Source organism: Patagioenas fasciata, chromosome 7, assembly GCF_037038585.1.
Source record: "Patagioenas fasciata isolate bPatFas1 chromosome 7, bPatFas1.hap1, whole genome shotgun sequence".
Lineage (NCBI taxonomy): Eukaryota > Metazoa > Chordata > Aves > Columbiformes > Columbidae > Patagioenas > Patagioenas fasciata.
The window spans coordinates 27444406-27466116 of NC_092526.1; the positions used below are offsets into that span (position 1 = coordinate 27444406).

Below are 21711 nucleotides of genomic sequence, written 5' to 3' on the forward strand. Positions count from 1 at the left end.
TAAAAACTTAAGATTAATTCCATATGGCTTTTACCTTTTGCATTAATAGTATTTCTTTCACTTTTAAGGGTCCCCCGGGTCCTCCTGGAACTGCAGGATTTCCAGGCTCTCCAGGTTTTAAGGTATTCAGCTACAGACGTGTATTAATACAGGATGTGGTCCTTTCTCTAGTTAGCCACCTTACGTAACTATACATCTTTATTTTATTCATCCTCCATTTTCTGGCTGCTATTACACTGTTTGCAAGAACTGATTTGCTTTCATATGCAGCACAATACAAACCCTATCCTCACCACTTTCATTAATATCCGCCCCAAAATGCCATGAAGTGGTAGACCAAGCTGATCTGGCTCTTGCACTCAGTGGTAATGGTGGTGGTGATAACCTCCTTCCCACATCACACAAAGAGGCCACAGTAGAGGAACAAGCTGTGAAGCTCATACTGATTGCCCTGGAGACAAGGCTAAAATCCATTAATTTTCTCCTTTTACTGTTTTTCTGTAGGGTGAAGCTGGTCCTCCTGGTCCTGCTGGGTCTAGTGGCAGTCCTGGAGAGAGAGGAGAACCTGGCCCTCAGGGTCATGCTGGGCCACCTGGGCCTCAGGTACACACACATATACCACATTAGAACTGGAAAGTGTTGTGCCACCTGCCCTTCACAAAGTCTTTTGGTTTAGTCCTAGGTTAGCAGCAACAGTTATTTATACATTTATTTTTTTCAGGGACCTCCTGGAAGAGCTGGAAGCCCTGGCAACAAGGGTGAAATGGTAGGTACCTTTCCAGTCACTGTCTTCTGCCGCACCATGTTGGTGAGGGTACTGTTTGGACTGGGCAGTCCAACAATGCCATGCTGTCCTCATGTCCACCTGGTGTCACTCTCTACAGGGACCTGCTGGTATTCCCGGAGCTCCTGGTCTGCCAGGAGGCCGCGGTCTTCCTGGTCCTCCAGGTACAAGTGGAAACCCTGGAGCAAGAGGCTCTCCAGTGAGTTACTAATGTTCATTACACTGTTTGTACAAAAGTATGGTGGAAGTAGTTCTGATATAATTTTTTTAAAAATTGAATTTGTCCTATTAACTTGAGATGATCTAATAAATTATTTTCTAATAACAGTAGGAACTTATTTTTTATAAATATGTATTTCTTTCATGCATTTCTATATTCCTATAAGTAAAAATTATACATAAATACAATATTATTTGCTTTCCTAAATTATCAATTCTGAAACACACAACAAAAGAAAGGCTTGTCTAAAATGGCTATCTTAGACAAAATCCGTTGATTCAAAAATGCTAATTTCACCTGTTTGTTTAAATTCCCATGGGCGGAGTCGAGAGTCCACTACTCTTACACTGTCATTCACCCTAGGAGGCTCTTTCCTGACAGCCTTACACCGCATGTAGTTCTTTGTCAGAGAAAATACTCAGGGACTTCAAGTAAAAATCTTGATGATGTCTGAAATAGCTCAGAAACAGACAAAAAATTTTACTCAGTGGTTTTTAAGATTGTATCACTTCTTGCCCTTACCAGATTTTTAAGGAGGCCCATGCAGTCCACATCCCAGTTCAACTAGTGCATACTAATTCCTTTGCAGAATGTCAAATAATAAAAATGAGTCAATAATTTGAAAGATATCTGTCTAGTTCTTGATGGTTCAGTACATCTAGTAGCTCTAGAATAATACCCTGTTGCAATCCATAATTTTAATGGGATTTTCTCCTGTTTAGGGAGAACCTGGTAAGGACGGTGCAAAAGGAGAACCAGGCCCAAAAGGCGAGCGTGTAAGTGATTTTAAAATGCATTTGGAAACTTCTTCCAAGGAAGTCGGAACCCTGAATCATTCCCCATGCAACACTTGGTGTTCTGGGTTTTTTTTTTTGGAGGCTTCTAACTTCATAGCTGGGTTTTTTGTTGTTGTTGCCAGGGTGAAAATGGCACCCCAGGTGCTCCTGGACCTCCTGGTGAGGAAGGCAAAAGAGGTGCAAATGGTGAACCCGGCCAGAACGGTACCCCTGGCACACCTGGAGAGAGGGTAAGCTGCTGGGGGTTGCCACGCATGCGGGGCACATTCCGAGTTCACACAGACACAGCAAAAGCTGGTGTTCAAAATACTTCAAAGAGAAATTTGGCTACATACCAGTTCTCACCAAATTCCAGAAGTGAAACTGGGTTGCGAAACTGGGGAAGAGGCTTATCTAGTTCCTTATCTGAATTGTAGCACTTCGTTCTTGGTCTGAAATAAATTAATTTCTTTATTTGATATTGAAGAAACAGTGATTTTATATGCCAGGAAGTGGTATCAAAAGATTTGTGCTGAAAAGCAACCACAAAATATGAGAACTACACAGGAAAAAAAAAAGATACAAATTTCTCAGTTAACAAAAATGAACAATCACAACATTTCAGCTCTGGAAAGTGAAATTAATGCAAATTCTTCTACATTCAGGATATGTCTTTATGTCAACATCTTCATTGTCAATAGATCTTAAATGTCAATAATGTCAATAAAAATCTATATTGTCAGGATGTCTTCTAAGTTATGATATCTTTATTACCAACAGGTTTTTTGGCCAGTAGATTCGATAATTTTCCAAATAGCCTTCTCACAAAGAAACTACTGAGTTATTTATTCAACAAAATAATAGCAATACCCTTAAAAAGTTTAAATTCCTGTTCCCATCTGAAGCAAAGGAAATTGTGCTGATCTGTTTGTAACACCTACTGGTGATAATTGGAGTGTTTGCTGAAGCTATGAGGAAACCCAAGATGCAAAGTGAACATATTCAGCAAACTACATATATAAACGGGGCTGCAAATTTAATTTTATAATTCAAATTTCTTGTAAGCAATGAAGATAGTAGTAAATATAAATATTTAAACAATAGACCTCTTTTCAGTATTGAATTAGAAGAAAATAATTGTTCAAGGCTGAATGGGTTATTTTTGATACAAATTTGGAAAACTCATGAAACAAGTAACCAACGCTGGGCCAGTTAAAAATAATGGAGGATGGACTATGATTTCAGAAGGAGAGTTGTATCCAAGGAGAAAATAATTCTGTAGACTTTCTTGCTACAGTGAAATGTAATTTCCCTCTATTTTTTTCACTAATTTTCATAATAACATGTCTAATGGTAAATAGTGTAGAAAAAAAACAGTTACCTTTACCTAAGTTCTATTGCCTATGATCCATATTTTGTTCTTTTATTCGGCAGGGCTCCCCCGGTTTCCGTGGCCTACCCGGTAGCAATGGACTTCCAGGTGAAAAGGTAGAAGTCTTCCTCTAGAAAAAACCCAAACTTCTGAAGAACCCGTGTGAATCTGAGTGGAAAATTTCAGATTCAGTCTGATGCCGATTTCCTTGCTGTGAGTTGTAACATCTCGTTTGTAGGGTCCTGCCGGTGAACGTGGCAGCCCAGGTCCTCCTGGCCCCAGTGGACCCGCAGGAGAGCGTGGACAAGATGGAGGCCCAGGGCTTCCTGGAATGAGAGTAAGACGAGACATCTCCAAGAAACAGAGATAAACTCTGAGCTGAGACAATACAGGAATCCAATTAGAAAAATGCAATCTTAATTCCTTTGAGTATATACATACATTTATGTCTCAAATAACCTGTTGTGTAGTATATACAGAATGTAACAACATTCTGTGAGCTATACTAAAAATTAGCAACTGCTGACAACAAATGCATTGAAATCCAAAAGTCAGCCTGACTGCAGGCTTCTGGAAGCTAGAGAAGATTTTATTGGAAATGGCAATGAATTATTTAAAATATAACAAAAATAATATTTAAAAATATAAAACAAGTTAACTAAAATACGTTATAAATTTTGTTACTTTTAAGTAGAGGTACCTAGTCAAAATTGTTTCATTCCTTGATTTTTACCATCTGAAATGAGTTTTCTTCCCAAATAATGAAAGAATACCACTTTTGTGCACATTGGTTAGTGTACAATGCATTGATCATATCCAATGACTCTTGGAGAAAGAAACTCTTAACAAAGTAATTTGTTAGCTTTCTCTGATTTTTCTCCATAATGAGATGGGGGGAAATGGGAGGAGTTTTAATCTTCATTAAAGAGGTTAAAATCAGGCAAGTAGTTTAAAATGTGTTGTTATATATTTATATTTGTGTATTGTAACTTAATACTGTACATTTTAAACTGAAGAATAACACCTTTTTCTCTTTCATTGTAGGGTTTGCCTGGAATTCCAGGAAGCCCTGGAAGCGATGGGAAACCTGGCCCTCCAGTACGTACATTGTGCAAATATTTTAGCCCAGTCCTCCTACTGACCTTACCCTCATTCCACACCATCTACATGACAGGTTGTTATCACAGTCAGATTGTCTCTTTTTTAGTTTTAATTACCAGAGCACTTTATATGCTGTCTCATTGTAATAACATTCTGTAAATCTTGTCATTTAATACTATTTAAAATACAGAGTATACAGAAGCTTAGTTGAAATAATACAAAACACATAAATAAGTTTAGGCGACAATGTCTATAGCCTGATCTCACCCTCACTCACTATCTAATAAGTCATGGATATTCCTTTATTTCCCCTAACAAATGCCATATTGTCTTTTTTTATTATTTAATCCCAGGGTAGTCAGGGTGAATCTGGCCGTTCTGGTCCACCTGGCCCCCCGGGCCCCCGTGGTCAACCAGGTGTCATGGGGTTCCCTGGTCCAAAGGGCAATGAGGTGAGTGGGATTTTTCCATGTTTTTCAGCTGCTCAGCTGCTCCATAGTGGGACTATCGGGTGCTGTAGCTTTAAGTTATGCTGCTTTAAATTAAGCTTAAGGTGTGTTGAGCAGAAGAGGAATTCTAAACGTGATCTCTCAGATTCTAAATGTGATCGTTCTCTTTTGTAAGGGTGCACCCGGTAAGAACGGAGAAAGAGGCCCTGGTGGACCACCTGGAACACCTGTAAGTTTCATTAACATTCTGTTTAATTACGTATTACTTCACTAATGACATAATATGTTTAATAATAATTTTGTAACTCCTAAAAATTGTGTCAACCCATAGTAAATAGCATAATTTTGTCTTTCTGTAGGGTCCTGCTGGGAAGAACGGTGATGTTGGCCTCCCAGGTCCTCCTGGACCTACTGTAAGTGTGGTAGTCCTGTAAAAGACTATTGTGAGTTATTGCCAAGGTGGTCTGGTATCTGCAGATAGAGACTGTGAATTGAGGGGAAGGAAAACATTTTTAATGATATAAAGAAATCTCCTTTTCTGAAGATAAATAAAAGAACTCTTCTTTGCCAGTATTTTAATAAATTAATACTCAAAACTTTGTTAGGAGAAACCTGAGTCAGGTATAGCTGGTATAAGTTGAAATGAAAAGTCTATTTAGAGCTCTTGGGTATCTACCAACTTTTTAAATTGAAGCAATTATTGCTCCCTTTAACATTTATCAGAGCTGGCATTTCAGACTAGTACCAAGTATAAATGTGTCTGCTGAATTATATCTAATGGTTGGAACAAAAAGAGCAAATACCGGAACACCAAGATATATTAGCCTTTCAGATTGTGTAACATCGTCATTAGCTCATGATAAAGACACCTAGATTAGAGGTGGTGTGGAGGTGTTTATATGTTGAAATGTTCTCAGACAAGCTCACTTTTTTTTTCCCCCTCTTTTGTTTGATTTCAGGGTGCTTCTGGGGAGAGAGGAGAACCAGGACCAGCAGGGCCACCTGGTCTCCAGGTGCTGTGTGCTTACTGTTTATTAGTTTCTGATTGTTTTTAGTAGACTTAACACACAGAGAAATCAACCACTTGACAAAACTTCTTGCTTAGTATTTAATAATTGCAAACCAGATGGCCAGCCCAATAGATCATGTCACATAAACCTGCTAGCTATCAAATTAGCACCTCCTACTTTGTAAAGGATTGGAATGAGCTGGCTACACATCTTCCTGTCAAAAATATCTGCTAGATAGGAAAAAGCATAGTTTATCTGTGTAACAGATAATAATACTGTTCCTTCATATAGGGATTGCCTGGTGGACCAGGACCAGCTGGAGAGAATGGAAAGCCTGGAGAACCAGTAAGTAGTACTTCCTTTTTAAAAAAAAAAAACAATGAAAAATATATTAGATTACATTTCCAAACTCAGCTATCAATCATCGGCACTCTGCAGAGCAGAGAAGTCTGCTTTAAGGGCTAATAGGCAAGAGAAACAGAGTGCCATCCACAATGCAGATTCACTAAGTGCGTGGACAACTTAGATTTATTTTCTATCATAAACAGGGGCCAAAAGGTGATATTGGAGGACCCGGATTCCCAGGCCCTAAGGTAAATCAAACAACAACAGTTCTCTAATTACTGTAAGGAGTTAACAAACTATGAACTTGCCAACCAAGAATAACACATTTCTTTGCCACAGGGTGAAAATGGTGTCCCAGGTGAACGTGGTGCACAGGGTCCTCCAGGGCCTCCTGGAACAAGGGGTGGGCCAGGTCCTGCTGGCTCAGAAGGTGCCAAGGTACCCACAGACTTGCTTATTTCCTGCTACTATATGCATCATTTGGGTTCTTTTTTATTTTTTTTTAATCTTTCTCTAATTATTTTTTTGTTACTCTTCAGGGTCCTCCTGGACCTCCTGGACCCCCTGGAGGCACAGGGCTGCCTGGCTTACAGGGAATGCCGGGAGAAAGAGGAGCTTCTGGAAGTCCTGGACCAAAAGGGGATAAGGTGACACGCCCACACACACACACTGCCAGATTTATACTAACTCCAGTTTTGCTTCCCATAAGCCACTGGATTTGTTCACATTTTCACTTTCGGCCTGATCTCAGAGGAAATGACTGCATAGCAGTATTGTTGATTTAGCAGTGTGATATCAGTCCTGTATGTTAAAAAGATACAGGATTTTTCACCTCGTTTGATATATTGCTGGATACTTTGCTGTGTTACGTCTCTTGGGGGAGGGATACATCAAAACAGTTCTGATCAAGCTGATAAACAATGACAATAGTTCATACTATGGGTAAACAGTTCGGCATAGACTCCATTTTGAGTCAATTCGGGGTTTTTTCCGTCAAATATTCAGTATCTGATGCTGAATACTGGGGAGAACGCCATCCCCAAGTTTAGTTTGGTATCATCACACTAAGGAAACCTGGTTATTGAGACACCCTCAATTTGAGATCTTCTCCTCAGTATCCTCCTTTTTTTCCCCTCCTTATGCTTGTCTTATGCTTGCTTTTTGCTTATGCTTTTTACATCCCATCCTTGCTAGGGAGAACCTGGTGGCAAAGGTGCTGATGGCATTCCTGGTGCAAGAGGAGAGAGAGTGAGTACTCTTTATTTAAACATCTAGCAGTTTATCAATTAGCTTCACATAGTCTACACTTAAAGCATGAGTAAGCTTACAGTGAATAAATATAATCTAGGAGAGGTAAAGCTGTAATCGCATTGTATTTCATTCCAGCAGTGAAAATCTGGTTTCGTTAACTAAACTAGACTTAATATTAGCTTTTGTGATTACAGCTGCTTGGGTAGATACTATAGATTTTTTTTGCAAGCAGAAGATTATAATTAATTGGGACAATGTTTTGGAGGGAAAGCACTGATACAGAAGTAGAGAAGATGTTACTAGCTAAATAACTAAATCTAGCTGACTGATGAGGAAGATGCTGGTTATAACGAAGCACAAAGAGACAGGATGACAGTAAGTGTTGTCATACAGAATGCTTCTACAGGTTACTATATATGATATATTTATACATCTATATAGCATATACATAAAACAGACACTTGAAATATATACATACATTTACTGAGTACCTGCAAGCAGTATATAGATGAAAATAATGAAGGGGGTGACAAATATAAAATTGCAGGTGTATGAGATGTAAGAAATATAAAAAATGTATTACAAACCATCAGATATGCATTAAATTCTCAAGGAAGAAAAAAGGGGCTAGTGAAGAGGTGTTGAACATATACTGAAGAAATATGGACCAATAATCTCTATGAAAATTTAGGGCAAAGGATAACTTTCATTGTCTACCATTGAGAGAGGTTTTGGATTAGGTTTAGATGGTGGGGGAAAAAGGAAAAAAAAAAAAAATTGGAAACTTCTCTCATTGCAAAATGGTGTGATCAGTGTTGCTCCAAAACATAGTTGCAACAACACACTGGCACTGTAGACTTGCTTCCATTTAAATATCTATAGCAACCTGATTATGCTGAAACATAAATGCTATTGATCAAAATAGAGGAATTAGCATTGTCATATTTTGATACAAAAATGTATTCTTTTCTAATTTTTTAGGGTAATGTGGGTCCCATTGGTCCTCCTGGTCCTGCTGGCCCACCTGGAGATAAGGTAAAGAGTCCTTTGTAATTATGTTTGACACTGCAAACAGTCACACTGGTGGCTGTCCCACGGGAAGAATTAAACCACCCATTTATCATTCTTGTTCCTTACAGGGAGAGACTGGTCCGGCAGGAGCCCCAGGCCCCATGGGTTCCCGTGGTGGTCCTGTAAGTGACAGCACTTTTCTGCCAGTAGAACTTTACCGTGGCTCCTCTGGCCACATATAGACATCAGTGTGGCACCTGCCCTGCCAGGAACACACGTGGCTTGTGGCCAAAATAAATAAGCATATTTGGCTCCTGTTGAGTCTTGGGATTTACAGGTGCTAAGGTCTTCAGAAGATCAGAGCTTATAACAGTGTAAAGGGGCTGGTGGGCTGTGGTGACAGGTCAGGACAGGAGCGTGAGCAATAGTTGTTTCCTTCTTACAGTTGTTCAAACTTTAAAAAATATTCTTATATTTGTATTTTAGATTGATAAAACAAGCATATTTGGATCTCAGCTGGATCTGGGGAACACTGTGGATTTTGCTAAGGGTTTATAGAGGTGTAACTGAGATTGGTTTGTCACACTTTAAGTAATCATCAGATAATTCCTGAACAGTTGTTTTTAGAGCTCAGCACCAACTCTTGGTTTGTTTGCTTGGTTTTTTTTCCTCTAAAGGCTGGTAAGACAAAGAAACTTTGGCAGTATTCGTGGGAGTGTTCCCTAACTTGTAAAGTGAAGCCTATCTTTCTAGCATCTTGCATTGCTGACATGTTGTTTTCTACAGGGTGAACGAGGAGAACAAGGTCTTCCTGGACCTGCTGGCTTCCCTGGAGCTCCAGTAAGTATAAATACTTAAAAGCAATTGAATGTGTTTATCAGCTTTTAGTTTCTCTAAGTTCATCCACATCTCAGAAGGGTTTTCTGTAATCCCTTTAATATATATACCTGCTACATAATTGGTTTAATTTACTACTATTTCTGTACTTGGTCACACATAGTGCAAAATGTCTGTATCCTTCCCTTCCTTTACTTGTAGACCAACAGAGTTCAACTGCATTCACATTTAATTTAATAGTTAAGTTCCCTTCTGAAGTGTAGCTGGATAGGGTTTCTTATTACAGTGATATCATTTGCATTTTTTGAGTTGTAAAATAACAATATAAATTTTCTACAGGGCCAAAATGGAGAACCTGGTGGGAAAGGAGAAAGAGGCCCACCTGGTCTGAGAGGAGAGGCTGGACCCCCTGGAGCTGCAGGTCCACAAGGTGGTCCCGGTGCACCAGTAAGTTTTTACTGTTCCTTATTGCTTCAGAGAGAGGTTTCTTGAGTTTTCAGTTCACAGTTTATGTTCCTGACAATTGTATATATACTAAGCTCCCTCGGGATGGCTGGGCCCAAGTGTAAGCATTTGAACTGCCTGACACTTCATGACACTTCTGGTATTTTTTATGTATTTATCAAATAATTTCCTCTATCTTATTTCCTTCCATGTAGGGTCCACCTGGTCCCCAAGGAATAAAGGGAGAACGTGGATCTCCTGGAGGCCCTGTGAGTATCTCTTTGACAAAGACAGTGATAAATAACTCTATCTATTACAATAAACACGATGTAAATGAAAAATAATACCTTCAGTGACTTCAATATCTGCAGTTCAAGAATAATTAGTGTTCCAGAATGAGTAATTGAAGTTCAGGTGTTTAGTGATCTGGATTACATTGATTTTAGTGTAAGTAAGGTGCCAAAATAGCTTTCAGCACACTGACCCAAAGCTATAAAATGGCTTATCTACACAGTTATTAGATTCACATGCTGTCTTTGCCAAGTTTCTCAGAGCCCACTTGTTCACCTTTGAGGAACATGTGAGACATTTCCTTGCCAAAACAAACAAACAAAACAAAAAAAATACAAATCCCCACAAAAACAAACAAACAAACAAACCTGTTTTAAGCAAAACAGCTAAATATAATTCAAAGTCAGACACTCTATAAAAATCAATTTGTTCATGTTTTTCTAATCTTCAGAAAATGACAACTAAAAGTATTGATTTCTTACAGGGTGCTGCTGGTTTCCCTGGTGCTCGTGGTCTACCTGGTCCCCCTGGCAGTAATGTAAGTTGTCTTATCCCCTCTTTATTCTTACCTTGTGGATATATTTAGACATATATTAATATATTTTACACTATATTAAGCTGTATGTACCTTGACATGAATATAGGAGAAACAAAAGCATTTTGACTATGACTTAGGGGAAAAAATTCCACAAAATAGCATTTATTCTCCTCTTATTTCATACAGAATAGCAATTTATTCACTTATTATCTTGACAATCCTTCTGTTACCATTTGTTTTCCAAAGCCCATCAGAGCTAGTGGAGTCCTTCTCCTGGATTGGGTCCTTATTTCTGTGGATGGCAGACATCCTGTCTTTGCTCTTGTTCTTTTAAGATGCAAGAAATATTGAATTCAGCACCTTGAATTGCTATGTGTTTCTAAAATTACATTTTGTAGATCCCTGATGAGAATTTTTTTTAGTTGCATGTAGAATGGAATGACATAAAATTTCATTACCTTGGGAGAGAGGAGTTTGGAAAGATTCTTGCAGCAAAATTTCCTCTCTTATGATCTGGGCTGCATCTGAAGTTTAAGCTACCGGTCTTCAGTGTCCCATTATAAAAATGTATGCTGATGCATCAGCTAATTTCAGTATTTTATAGAATATCTATGTGTGTGAAGAAAAGTTCAACAGGCATCTACTTTTTATTCGCATTGTAAAAATTATATTCTGATTTTTGATTCCTTAAAAATTAAGGAAATACAAATGATAAAATAGATTTAACCCTTTTAAAGTAAAAATTGTAAGTTATCTTTTGTTGTACAGTAACTGAGATATAAAGAAAGAAAACTTTGGTATTTGGATAAAGAGATGTTTGTTTTCTGCCTTATAGTTACAGACAGATACAAATTCGAATATTGCTGAATAAGGAGTAGGATTCTAATTAAAGGTCCTATCAAAGTCACTGTAATTCTTTCCATGGATTGGCTGAGAGTTTTAATGAAAGACATTTTGCACATGTCCAAGATAGCCCTTTAAAGGCATCTGGCTTTAAGTAATTCAAGAAATCAGTAGAGTCTGCAACTATTTCAAGTTTCTGTGGCAGAGCCCTGGGTAAGGAACGTGTATCCTGTGTTGGCTGCATGACAAACACTGGGCATCCAACTGTGCAGGTGTTGGATGATGCAAACCGTATGTCCAGACAGTAGGGAGACAAAAAACAGGTTTGAAAGTGGTAGGTGAAAGGATTCTCTTTATAAGACCAGATCAGAGTTGGGTGCATAGAGGTTGGACCCTAAATCTACCTTCAGGCAGTGAATCATCTGCTTGGCTTTCATGAGGAAAGATCAACACCAGGGAGCATGCACTACTGTTTCAGATGCCACAGCTCACACTCTTCTTTCAAATTCCTTTTAGGGTAGTCCAGGTCCCCCTGGTAACGTGGGGCCTGCAGGCAAGGATGGGCCTCCTGGACCTCCTGGTAGCTCTGGTTCTCCTGGCAGTCCAGGACCTGCTGGAACAAGAGGTGAGCCCGGCTCACCTGGTGAAAAAGGGCCACCAGGCGCACGAGGAGAAAGGGTAAGTACATGGCCAGCCAGTTATACTAATTGACAGGGATTGTCAAGAATAAGAAGCCACCTGCTGAATGCTGAAGATCCCCAGTATTGACTGAGCTGACCTTTTCCTAAACAGGGGGCACCAGGTGAACCAGGTCCTCAAGGCATCGTCGGTGGCCGGGGTAACACAGGTTTGCCAGGTCTGCGTGGCCCAAGCGGTCCTCCCGGGATGGCAGGGGCCAAGGTGAGTGTGCATTCTCTGTAGCAACAGCCCCAGAGCTAAGGCAACAACTGTAATTCAGCTGCTGAAAATAGCTCTTTGTTACAAAAAAGTAATGAATGTGTTGTATTCTTTGTCCAGAGACAACACACGGTACAGTTATTTTTGTTTACATCCATAAGATCAGGCTTTAAAATGTCCAGTAACAAGCAGCTGCAGGATGCAAAGTTGATTTTAACCCCTGTTACGACGAGTCCTGGAGCAGATTATCTAGAATCTATAACCAGCTTCACCCACCTAAGGAGGGGAATGGGCTATAAACTCTCATTGAGACAAGAATTGAGTCATTGTTTCACATACTGCAAGTTATATTTGCTTAATTCTCAATATGTTTCTTGCTTAAATATTATGACCCAAACAAGAAAATACTTTCACCTCTCTCTAGAAAAGGTGGTGCGAGGCTTAGTTTGTATTTTATCAGTAATATTGTGATAGAGCAGCATTTTTTTGTTAACTGCTTTGGTGGTTGTTTTTAGGAACAAAACAAGAGGCCAACCCATTTATTATTTCTTAGCTGACAAAATAAGGAATGTTCCCTGGGTTCGATGGCCTTGCATGACTAATACTAGTGATGAAAAGAAACTAGTTGGCCAAGTCTTTATCTTTCTTATTTTGAGTATTTACAATCACCAAAGTCACCCTGGCCCTTCACTTTATTAGGTCTCCTTCACAATCACTGCGTATTTAATTAAAGATGTATGATACAATGGTATTATTTATAGGTATTTATCTGAAACAAAATCCTTTCCCTCTTGTTCAGGGTGAAGATGGTAAACCAGGCATCAATGGTGTCCCAGGAGAACGCGGTGCTCCTGGTCCACAAGGTCCTATTGGGCAGAGGGGCTTACCTGGAGAGCCTGGCCGAGATGTGAGTGTACATGTTAGACCTTCCTGCTCTAGCAAGCGCATTACAGATGGGAGACTCGGGCAGTAAATATGCAGTAAGGGTCACAAAGCCTCCCTCAAGTGCTTGATGCATAAAGGGCCTGGCCAGATTACATCCTCACATAAGATGGTGTAGGCTGCTCTCTCTTCTCTACCTTTTACTACCTGTGGGCCACGTGTCTGTCTCACTTGCAACTGAACAAGAGACTGCGCTGCCTGCAGGCCTACAAAATAATGCAGGTCTGGTAGATCTTTCATGGGTCCTTCCACCTCCAGGACCTCTTCCCTCTTGAAAACTTTCTCTTTCTTTGATGAGATTTAAGCTTAGTGGAAAACAAGCTGTCTGCTCATCATCCAGCTTAGGAACAAATTGTACCACTCTTTTTTTCCAGGGTAACCCTGGCTCGGATGGCTCACCTGGACGTGATGGATCCCCAGGAGGCAAAGTAAGGAATCACCAATATCTTTAGATTGCCAAGTAAATGTTATGTAGAGATTACAACATATGTAACTATTCTGTCCTCTGTAACTTGTTCCTTGAATCTCTTATGCTCCACTGAATGCAGCCTTTACACTACAGTTCTGTAAAAAATTAAATTTCTTACCCTGTCGGCTATCTGCAGGGTGATCGTGGTGAAAGTGGCTCTCCTGGCCCTCCTGGACCTCCTGGTCACCCTGGACCGGCAGGTAACACCGGTGCACCTGGAAAAGCTGGCGAAAGAGGATTTCAGGTAAGACCAAAGTAAAAGCTTACTGCTTGCTTACAGACCTTTCTATGCCAAGTCCATTTCATGATGTAATGAAGTGCAAGTTTGGAAGAGTCATACATTTGTTACTGTCATAGTTCTTGGCATTGAGGATCTCTTTTGTAAGAATATCAAGGGGAAAGACATCGCAGTTTATGTTCTTGACAATTCTATATATACTAATCTCAAAATCCACGTATCTCTTAGGATGCCAAAAAACACATCATCCCAGTAGGTCCTCTCTTAATTTCAGTCCCATCTGGTGCTCATGCACCTCAAGTGATGTTATTTATTTAAACTAAAGGAGTAACTTTGGAAGTCCTCAAGTTATTTCTGAGAAGTGTTGACACCAGCACAGCTTGAGCGCTGAGCACCTCACAAAATGAAAAAGGAGTCCAGTGCATGTGGTACGTCTTGCTGCCTACAAGCAGCTGAGTAAGCCTACTATTCGTAGAAAAAGGAGCTGACCAAAATTCTTGCTGATTATGTAGTGTGTGCGGAGCTTCCCCTTGTTTCTGAACAGCTGCTGGCTTTGAACATGCTGCTTATCTGGAAGTAAAAAGGCAGTCTAGTCAACTCTAGGTGATTCATGCTATCTCATTCTTATTGTGTCACAGGGTCCACCTGGCCCTCCTGGCTCTGCTGGTCCTGCTGGTGCTCGAGGTCCTGCTGTAAGTCTTATTTAAAAGTACTTATGATATCATACATTTGTGATCTCCTGTTACTTGGGCATTTTTCTTGTTTCTTTGTATACTGTTTTTATTGTAAATCTACTCTGAAAGGGTCCTCAAGGTCCTCGCGGTGACAAAGGTGAAACTGGTGAGAGAGGCAGCGCCGGCATAAAGGGCCATAGAGGATTTCCTGGTACTCCTGGGCTCCCTGGTCCTCCTGTGAGTATTCTGCACTTGATGGGGAATTACGACTGCTCTTAGTTCCTGTCATTTAGGTCTCAGATAACTAGTTAGCCTTAACTAATTTATGGAGGAAAGAAAAAAATATATATATAAAAAGAACCCATGTAATTTGATTGTCAAATGTGTTGGAAAGTCCAGTTCCCCTGAATCACCCTGAGTTAAGTGTTAATGAAGAACTGGAAGAAGCTGCTAGGAGCTAAAGCTGGGTTTGCTGAAATCCCTTCCAGCTGCATGTCTGCCTTTGCGTGGAACAAACACATTTCCCATGCATTTGTATAGACTATTCCTGATTAAATTGTAAAAGGTAGAAATAGGAGCTGAATTATTTGTCTATTAGAAATCTATGCTAGACAGACATCTAAATCCATGAAAAAGCTATTCAGAGCCCAAACACCTTTTTCATGCTGCATTTGCAGTCATTAATATTAGTGCAAAATGGGCACAAAATTGTAAACTACTGAAATGTAAACATGCATTGCCATTTTGAACAGTTCTTGATTGCTAAAAAAATTGAAGGGTAATAGACAGGCATGCCCAAGTATTTATGACAAGCAAAAATTTTAAGAGGGATTTATACTGAAAAGAAGTATTAATAGCACTCATGATACAAGTGAGAATCAAGGAACCAAAAATCATGTTGTTTATCTGCCAATGATGGCAAAAGGATTGAAGTGTTGACTATAAATGCCACCAATACCAACCTCTTTAACACCACAATATAACCTGTTGTCTGACTTATAACACGAGTAGAAAAAAATCTGATAAATTCTCATTTACGCTTCAACAAGAAGATAATGAATAATTTTTAAACATATGGCTTAGTTCTTTGTGGTGCATACAGAGCATACAGAGAAAAATTTTTAACACATTTGTAAACATGAGTGTTTGTCAAATTATGTAAATAACTTTACTGGTAATATGATTTTATGGCAATATGCAGCATTTTGAGCCTATAGCTATGTATTCTTATGAGTACAAGATTTCATACAAAGCTTTTGTGGATGCCTTTTGGCTTTCTTGCCTTTTGGATGATATTGCATCACTAATACTTTTTCATATAGAGAACATTTGATATTTTTTTTCTGGCTCGAGAATGGCAACCATTCGTTCTCATATTTGACATAAGCTTTTTATAAGGATGTGTTTCATATAATCTTAAAGATGTTTCAGTGTCTCAATTTAACATACCTCCAGGTAGATACAAAACATGACTAGGAGCTGTACAACTTACTTATCTTTTCTTCATAGGGTCCCCTGGGTCCACAAGGTGCAATTGGAAGTCCAGGAGCTTCAGGTGCAAGGGTAAGAAAAACTCCTTACTTAGCGTAACTGGAAAAAAGATTCAGACTGTTTGGCTTTTTATTTTTTCTTTTTTTAAAAAATAAAAGCCATCTTAAGAGGCAACAGTTGAACAAAGACACCTGATAAATCATACAGAAATCTTTCACAAAGTATTTCTGAATTTGAGGTTACCTGGTAAACTATTTTGACCGTATTATTTGTGTTCAACACTATTCTAGGGTCCCCCAGGACCATCTGGGCCACCCGGAAAAGACGGGACAAGTGGCTATCCAGGTCCCATTGGTCCTCCTGGCCCTCGTGGCACCAGAGGTGAAAGTGGCCCTGCTGTAAGTAAATTGTGCACACTTGAACACCCAAATCTTCAGCGGTTATTCTTTAAACATAGAGTGCTCTCCCACTTAAGTATCTCCCTCAGAAAACTCTCTACTTCATTTCTCCTAAAGCCAAGAAAAGGTTATTCTCTGGATTTTGGGGGAAAGGATTCCTTTCTCCTTCTCAAAGCCCACACAGAAGACAGACAGTTACAGCTTGACAAAATTAGGAAAATAAAATTTGAATTTTAGGAAAATAAAGGCCTAAAGTCTAACAGATGTTATACGTAGCAAGTACCACTATTTCATGAATAAGTAAATTAGATGTTTATTTGAGAATTCTGATTTTTTAATATTAGGATCCACAGACTTTCAGATTTAATCTGTGATCTCTACTCAGCACTGCGTTCACTATTTTTTAGGGTCCACCAGGCCAGCCTGGTCTTCCTGGTCCTGCTGGTCCTCCCGGTCCATGTTGTGGTGGTGGTGCGGCTGCCCTGGGGGCTGGTGAAAAAGGTCCAGTGAGCTATGGCTATGAATATCGAGATGAGCCAAAAGAAAATGATATCAATCTGGCTGAAATAATGTCTTCAATGAAATCAATTAACAACCAGATTGAAAACATCATTAGTCCTGATGGGTCACGGAAGAATCCAGCTCGTAACTGCAGAGATCTGAAATTCTGCCATCCTGAGCTCAAGAGTGGTATGTTAGCATGTTATTTTCACCCATGGTAGCAGAAATTGGTTTCTTTTTTTTCATTAATGCTGTTGTCTTTGAGTATTTAAATCTACTATAAAAAATGATTTTTGAACATGTCATTATAAAGACGATAAATATAATAATAATTTTAAACTTTAGTTTCCTATGCATTTACTCAATATATACACTGACTTGAGCTCCACTCCCTACATGCTTATAAGTGAACATTTGTTTAAATAACTTTATGAATAAAAATGTGAGTATAAGTTCTGTAATGTCAAATGTCAGCCATATTACAGTATTCACATGAACTCAGCATATTTTTATATCATCTTATTTTCTGTGGCATCTCTTCTGTCAGAATTAATATACTTCCTAATGTGGCTCAGGAATCTGGCATAGAAATAAGCTTCACATCACACAGGCAGATTCTTCTCCAAATATACTGAACCCCTTAACATTTTTCTACCTCTAGGAGAGTACTGGATTGATCCTAACCAAGGCTGCAAGATGGATGCTATTAAAGTATACTGTAATATGGACACGGGGGAGACGTGCCTCAATGCCAACCCCAGCACCGTGCCAAGGAAAAACTGGTGGATTAGCGAAAGCAGGGGCAAGAAGCACGTTTGGTTTGGAGAATCTATGAATGGAGGCTTCCAGGTAAGAAACTCCCACCGTTAGCCATCCAAAAGGTAGTACAATCATTGTACTGACCTAAGTCATAACGTACTAAAAAATAATCCTGAAATTAAACTACACTAAGCATTTAGTGAATGAAATAATAACTATATGGGCCATCTCTAGACATGACTAAACAAAACCTCTTGCATGTGCGCTGTACTCCGCAGTTCAGCTATGGAGATCCTGAGCTTCCAGAGGATGTCTCAGAAGTTCAGCTGGCCTTCCTGCGCATCCTCTCCAGCCGCGCCTCCCAGAACATCACCTACCACTGCAAGAACAGCATCGCCTACATGGATCAAGCCAACGGAAATGTTAAAAAATCTCTCAAACTGATGAGCTCTATGGAAAGCGAGATCAAGGCTGAAGGAAACAGCAAATTCACATATGCTGTTCTGGAAGATGGCTGTACTGTAAGTAAACAAGACTTTAGTATGGTCGTTTAATAAATAATTCCCTCTAGAGGACTAGACACCATAATAAAGGAAGAGAGACCTTGGCATGACCTTGGTAAGGAAAGGACACAGTAAAACCTAATTGGGGAAATTTAGATTCTCTAACCCAGAAGTGCCACTCCAGTAGCACGGCCATTTACAGCTGTGCTTACAGCTAGCTCCCTGCTTCAGAACCCAAGTCAGTGAAGTCACAGTAACCAAGTTTTGATCCATCCCATGTCAAGCCTAAAACTAAGAGTAGCAGGAATCATCTTAATCATACAAAAACATCATGGCTAGCTGAATCAAGCCATGGGCTGTTATTAGGGGGGGGAGGGAAAGGCATTTTGCAGATAATACATTGCTTCACTGTGCCTTGCTCGCTGCACCACAAAGTACTGGAGAGGAGCAGTAACATCCATGAGCGTGCTGGTCTCTGAGCATCTGCAGCCTTTTCAGTAACAAATACAAAACACCATTAACACTATCCACAATTTCTCCCTTCTGCCATTTAAGATCCCCAAAGAACAACAAACACTGACCTAAATGGCAAACCTGCCATTTAGGATGCAGGAACGCATCTACTTTGTAGCCACTTTGTGGCCATTTCTTTCACATGAACATGAAGAGCTACCTCATTACTGCTGTTGCTTTTTCCTGAGGCTAAAACTGAAGCCACTTTACAAACAGAGCAGCTATTTGTACAATCCCCAGCACACAGAGCACATTTCAGCCCAAGTCAGGGCACAGGCACCACTCCAGAGCACTCTGTCCATGAGGAATCCCATCCTTCTGAGCCACGAGGTCTGCAATCCTACAAAGCCTCACATAAAAGGTCCAGAAATTAAGAATATCTATGTGTTCATTCTAGAGAGACTGCAAGTTTTCATGGTGTTGAGAGGGACACATTAATATAGAAAGTCTGAAATCCAGTAAACTGTAGCAAATGTTCATATAGCCCAACACTGATTTATCTAACATGTTTGTTCATTTCTAAATTCACAGAAACACACTGGTGAATGGGGTAAAACAGTGTTTGAATACAGAACGCGCAAGACAATGAGGTTGCCCGTGGTTGATATCGCACCCATGGATATTGGCGGTCCTGATCAGGAATTTGGCGTGGACATTGGCCCAGTCTGCTTCTTATAAATCAAAGACCCTGCTCTTTCTGAAATCCCAGCAAACAGATTCACACTCCAACTGTGCTCCTTTGTTTTAGCCTTGTCAGCTAGTACAGGTGACCATCTGTATCCCAGTTATTTATTAACAAAATTTCTGGGGGAACAATCAATTTGACATCAAGGGTTTTGTTGTTTTTTGGTTTGTTTGTTGTTTTGGTTTTTTGTTTTTTTTTTTTTGCTATTACACAAAGTACAGTAAAAATGCTTTTTTTGCTCTATTTTTTTTTACCAAATTCCATCTTCAAAAACGTCTCCGTGGTGCTATAATACAACTTCAACACTTAATAAACCAACACTGTGCTCAATTAGTTGAATGTCAGCCAATTTACAAAGCACTGATTGCTCCCAGTACCAAAGTTTACCCTTCTTTCAAAGATGCAGTCCAGAAAGCTAGAAAGACCTCCCTGTTTCAACTACCTCAACATGGACAGAAACTGGGATGTGTCTGATAAGTCAAACCAGGAATCAATTAAACACATCAGTCAAAACACATTGGGACCCACTGGTCAATTCAGTGGAATCATTAGGTACAAAATTGTCCATTTCTGTACTGATTAGCTGTGAAAAAGTACAGTGTATTTTAAGAGTTTAATACCTTAATGGCAGTAGTCACCATAATTTTATTGTTGGATTGTATGCTGTTATAAAAGGTGCTTCTCTACTTTCCTGTCATTGCTGGTCAAGACCACTAAAATTAGGGAAGTGTAAAAGACTAATATGATGGTGCTAATGTATTTTTCACTCCTAACTCTGCAAGTCAGGGTTATTGACTTGCTCAAAAAAAAAGAAAAGAAAAAAAAAAATAAAGGATAAATAAAGGATTTAAAGCAATTGTAAATGTCTCCTGTCAGAGATTGTCATTGGCATGTCATAGTTGAGAACTTTCTCCCTTCACTCTGTAAAAGTCAATCAAGATGCAAAATTGTTAACAACTTCTGTCATGTTAACACATTTATAGTGTTGAAGGTTAACCATCTTTGTAAGCTTTTATATGGTTGTTGGTCTATTCCTTACAGAGACACATAATAAAATATCGTAATAAAACTCCTTGTTTCATAAAACTGACTCTTTAATTTATTTTACTATTTGTATCTCTTTCTTCAAGCAACTTACTAAGGCAGGACACAACTCTGGTACCCCTTTAACTGAATATTTTCTAAGACAATCTGTTTGAAGGAAAACTTGGTAATCCTAAGAAATGCAATTTATGGCATCATACTATGACATTTTCTTTCTTACTTTTTCCACTCAAGCCACTGGCTCATTTTTTTCAAATACGGTGAACAGCTCTGACAGCAAGATCCAAAACAGCACCCATGCTCAAAGTAATAAATAACATATTTCTCTCCACATAGCTTCTGTCTCTGTTTTTAAGGGTGTCAGTGTGCCAGGTCATGTAGGCATGTGTGCAAATACGGGGTAGAAGTGACTCCCAAGTAGCATTCACAAGCCTATACATGGCAGAACACACCTGTCTCCAATAAGGGTGTGCTTCACATGCCAATACCCAGCAAAGCGCTGCCCACCACACTTCACCTCTCACGTGTGTGTTCATGTGTCTCTGTGTGTGTGTGTGTCTATATGTACACATTTCTGTCTTTTTGTGTGTACCTGTGCCTGTGGGTGCATCTGCCTGCCTGTGTCTGTGTACGTGTGTGTCCATCCGTGTGAGTGTGCAAATGTTTGTGTGTGTACGCATCTACATGTGCGTCTTGGTGCATCTGTCTGTATCTTTCCTTGTGCATGTGTTCGTGCATGCCTGTGTCTCTGGATGGCTCTGTGTGTGTGTGTGTGTCCATATATGCGTGTGTATGTGCATGTGCGCCATCTATCCTTGTACATGTGTCTGTGGGTTCATCTGTGTGTATGTGTGTACGTGTCTGGGGGGGTGTGTGTGTGTCTGTGGGGGTGTGTGCATGTGTGTCTGTTTTTCTTGGAGGTGGGGGGATGTCTGTGTGCATTATGCATTCATAATTAATACCTGAAATTCCTAAATCCATTTCACTGGCAACGAGTTTTCATTTGGCATTTCTAGAAGGTTCATTTCTGTGGTGGGTAGAGGCACAATGGTTCTGGGTCTTCCTATTACAAGTAATGCTAAAGTAGGAAACCATTAAATCCTTGAGACATGACATAAAGCAGAGGGTTGAACCCGAGATACCTCTGGGACTAGAGAAAATAAGAACATTTTTCAAGTGAAAAATCCTGGTTTTGATGCCAAATTCCACTTGAACAGCTAATACCCATTTTTGATGGCACATTGATCTACAAAAAGAGTAATTAAGGCTTAGTCAAACTAAATGCACACATTTTACTTGAATGTAAGTGCAGTTACCTGTTGGTT

The 21711-nt window shown here is 39.6% G+C and overlaps 1 protein-coding gene across 3 annotated transcripts in view; it reads left to right on the forward strand.

Annotated features, from left to right (window-relative positions):
- Positions 1-20428, forward strand: part of COL3A1 (collagen type III alpha 1 chain) — a 51685-nt gene extending 31257 nt beyond the window's left edge. For 2 of the 3 annotated variants that reach the window (XM_065841420.2, XM_071811170.1), the window contains 37 exons: positions 69-122; positions 505-603; positions 722-766; positions 885-983; positions 1727-1780; positions 1924-2031; positions 3215-3268; positions 3391-3489; positions 4197-4250; positions 4607-4705; positions 4878-4931; positions 5062-5115; positions 5662-5715; positions 6004-6057; positions 6261-6305; positions 6397-6495; positions 6597-6704; positions 7252-7305; positions 8290-8343; positions 8448-8501; positions 9106-9159; positions 9496-9603; positions 9816-9869; positions 10376-10429; positions 11789-11950; positions 12065-12172; positions 12969-13076; positions 13486-13539; positions 13717-13824; positions 14457-14510; positions 14622-14729; positions 16002-16055; positions 16274-16381; positions 16789-17071; positions 17544-17731; positions 17920-18162; positions 19189-20428. In XM_065841420.2, coding sequence (XP_065697492.1) covers positions 69-122; positions 505-603; positions 722-766; positions 885-983; positions 1727-1780; positions 1924-2031; positions 3215-3268; positions 3391-3489; positions 4197-4250; positions 4607-4705; positions 4878-4931; positions 5062-5115; positions 5662-5715; positions 6004-6057; positions 6261-6305; positions 6397-6495; positions 6597-6704; positions 7252-7305; positions 8290-8343; positions 8448-8501; positions 9106-9159; positions 9496-9603; positions 9816-9869; positions 10376-10429; positions 11789-11950; positions 12065-12172; positions 12969-13076; positions 13486-13539; positions 13717-13824; positions 14457-14510; positions 14622-14729; positions 16002-16055; positions 16274-16381; positions 16789-17071; positions 17544-17731; positions 17920-18162; positions 19189-19335 — 3390 coding nt within the window. In that variant the 3' untranslated portion in view covers positions 19336-20428. The remainder of the gene's footprint in view (positions 1-68; positions 123-504; positions 604-721; positions 767-884; positions 984-1726; positions 1781-1923; positions 2032-3214; positions 3269-3390; positions 3490-4196; positions 4251-4606; positions 4706-4877; positions 4932-5061; positions 5116-5661; positions 5716-6003; positions 6058-6260; positions 6306-6396; positions 6496-6596; positions 6705-7251; positions 7306-8289; positions 8344-8447; positions 8502-9105; positions 9160-9495; positions 9604-9815; positions 9870-10375; positions 10430-11788; positions 11951-12064; positions 12173-12968; positions 13077-13485; positions 13540-13716; positions 13825-14456; positions 14511-14621; positions 14730-16001; positions 16056-16273; positions 16382-16788; positions 17072-17543; positions 17732-17919; positions 18163-19188) is intronic. The other variant, XM_071811169.1, reaches the window with a different exon arrangement.
- Positions 20429-21711: the final 1283 nt, after the last annotated feature.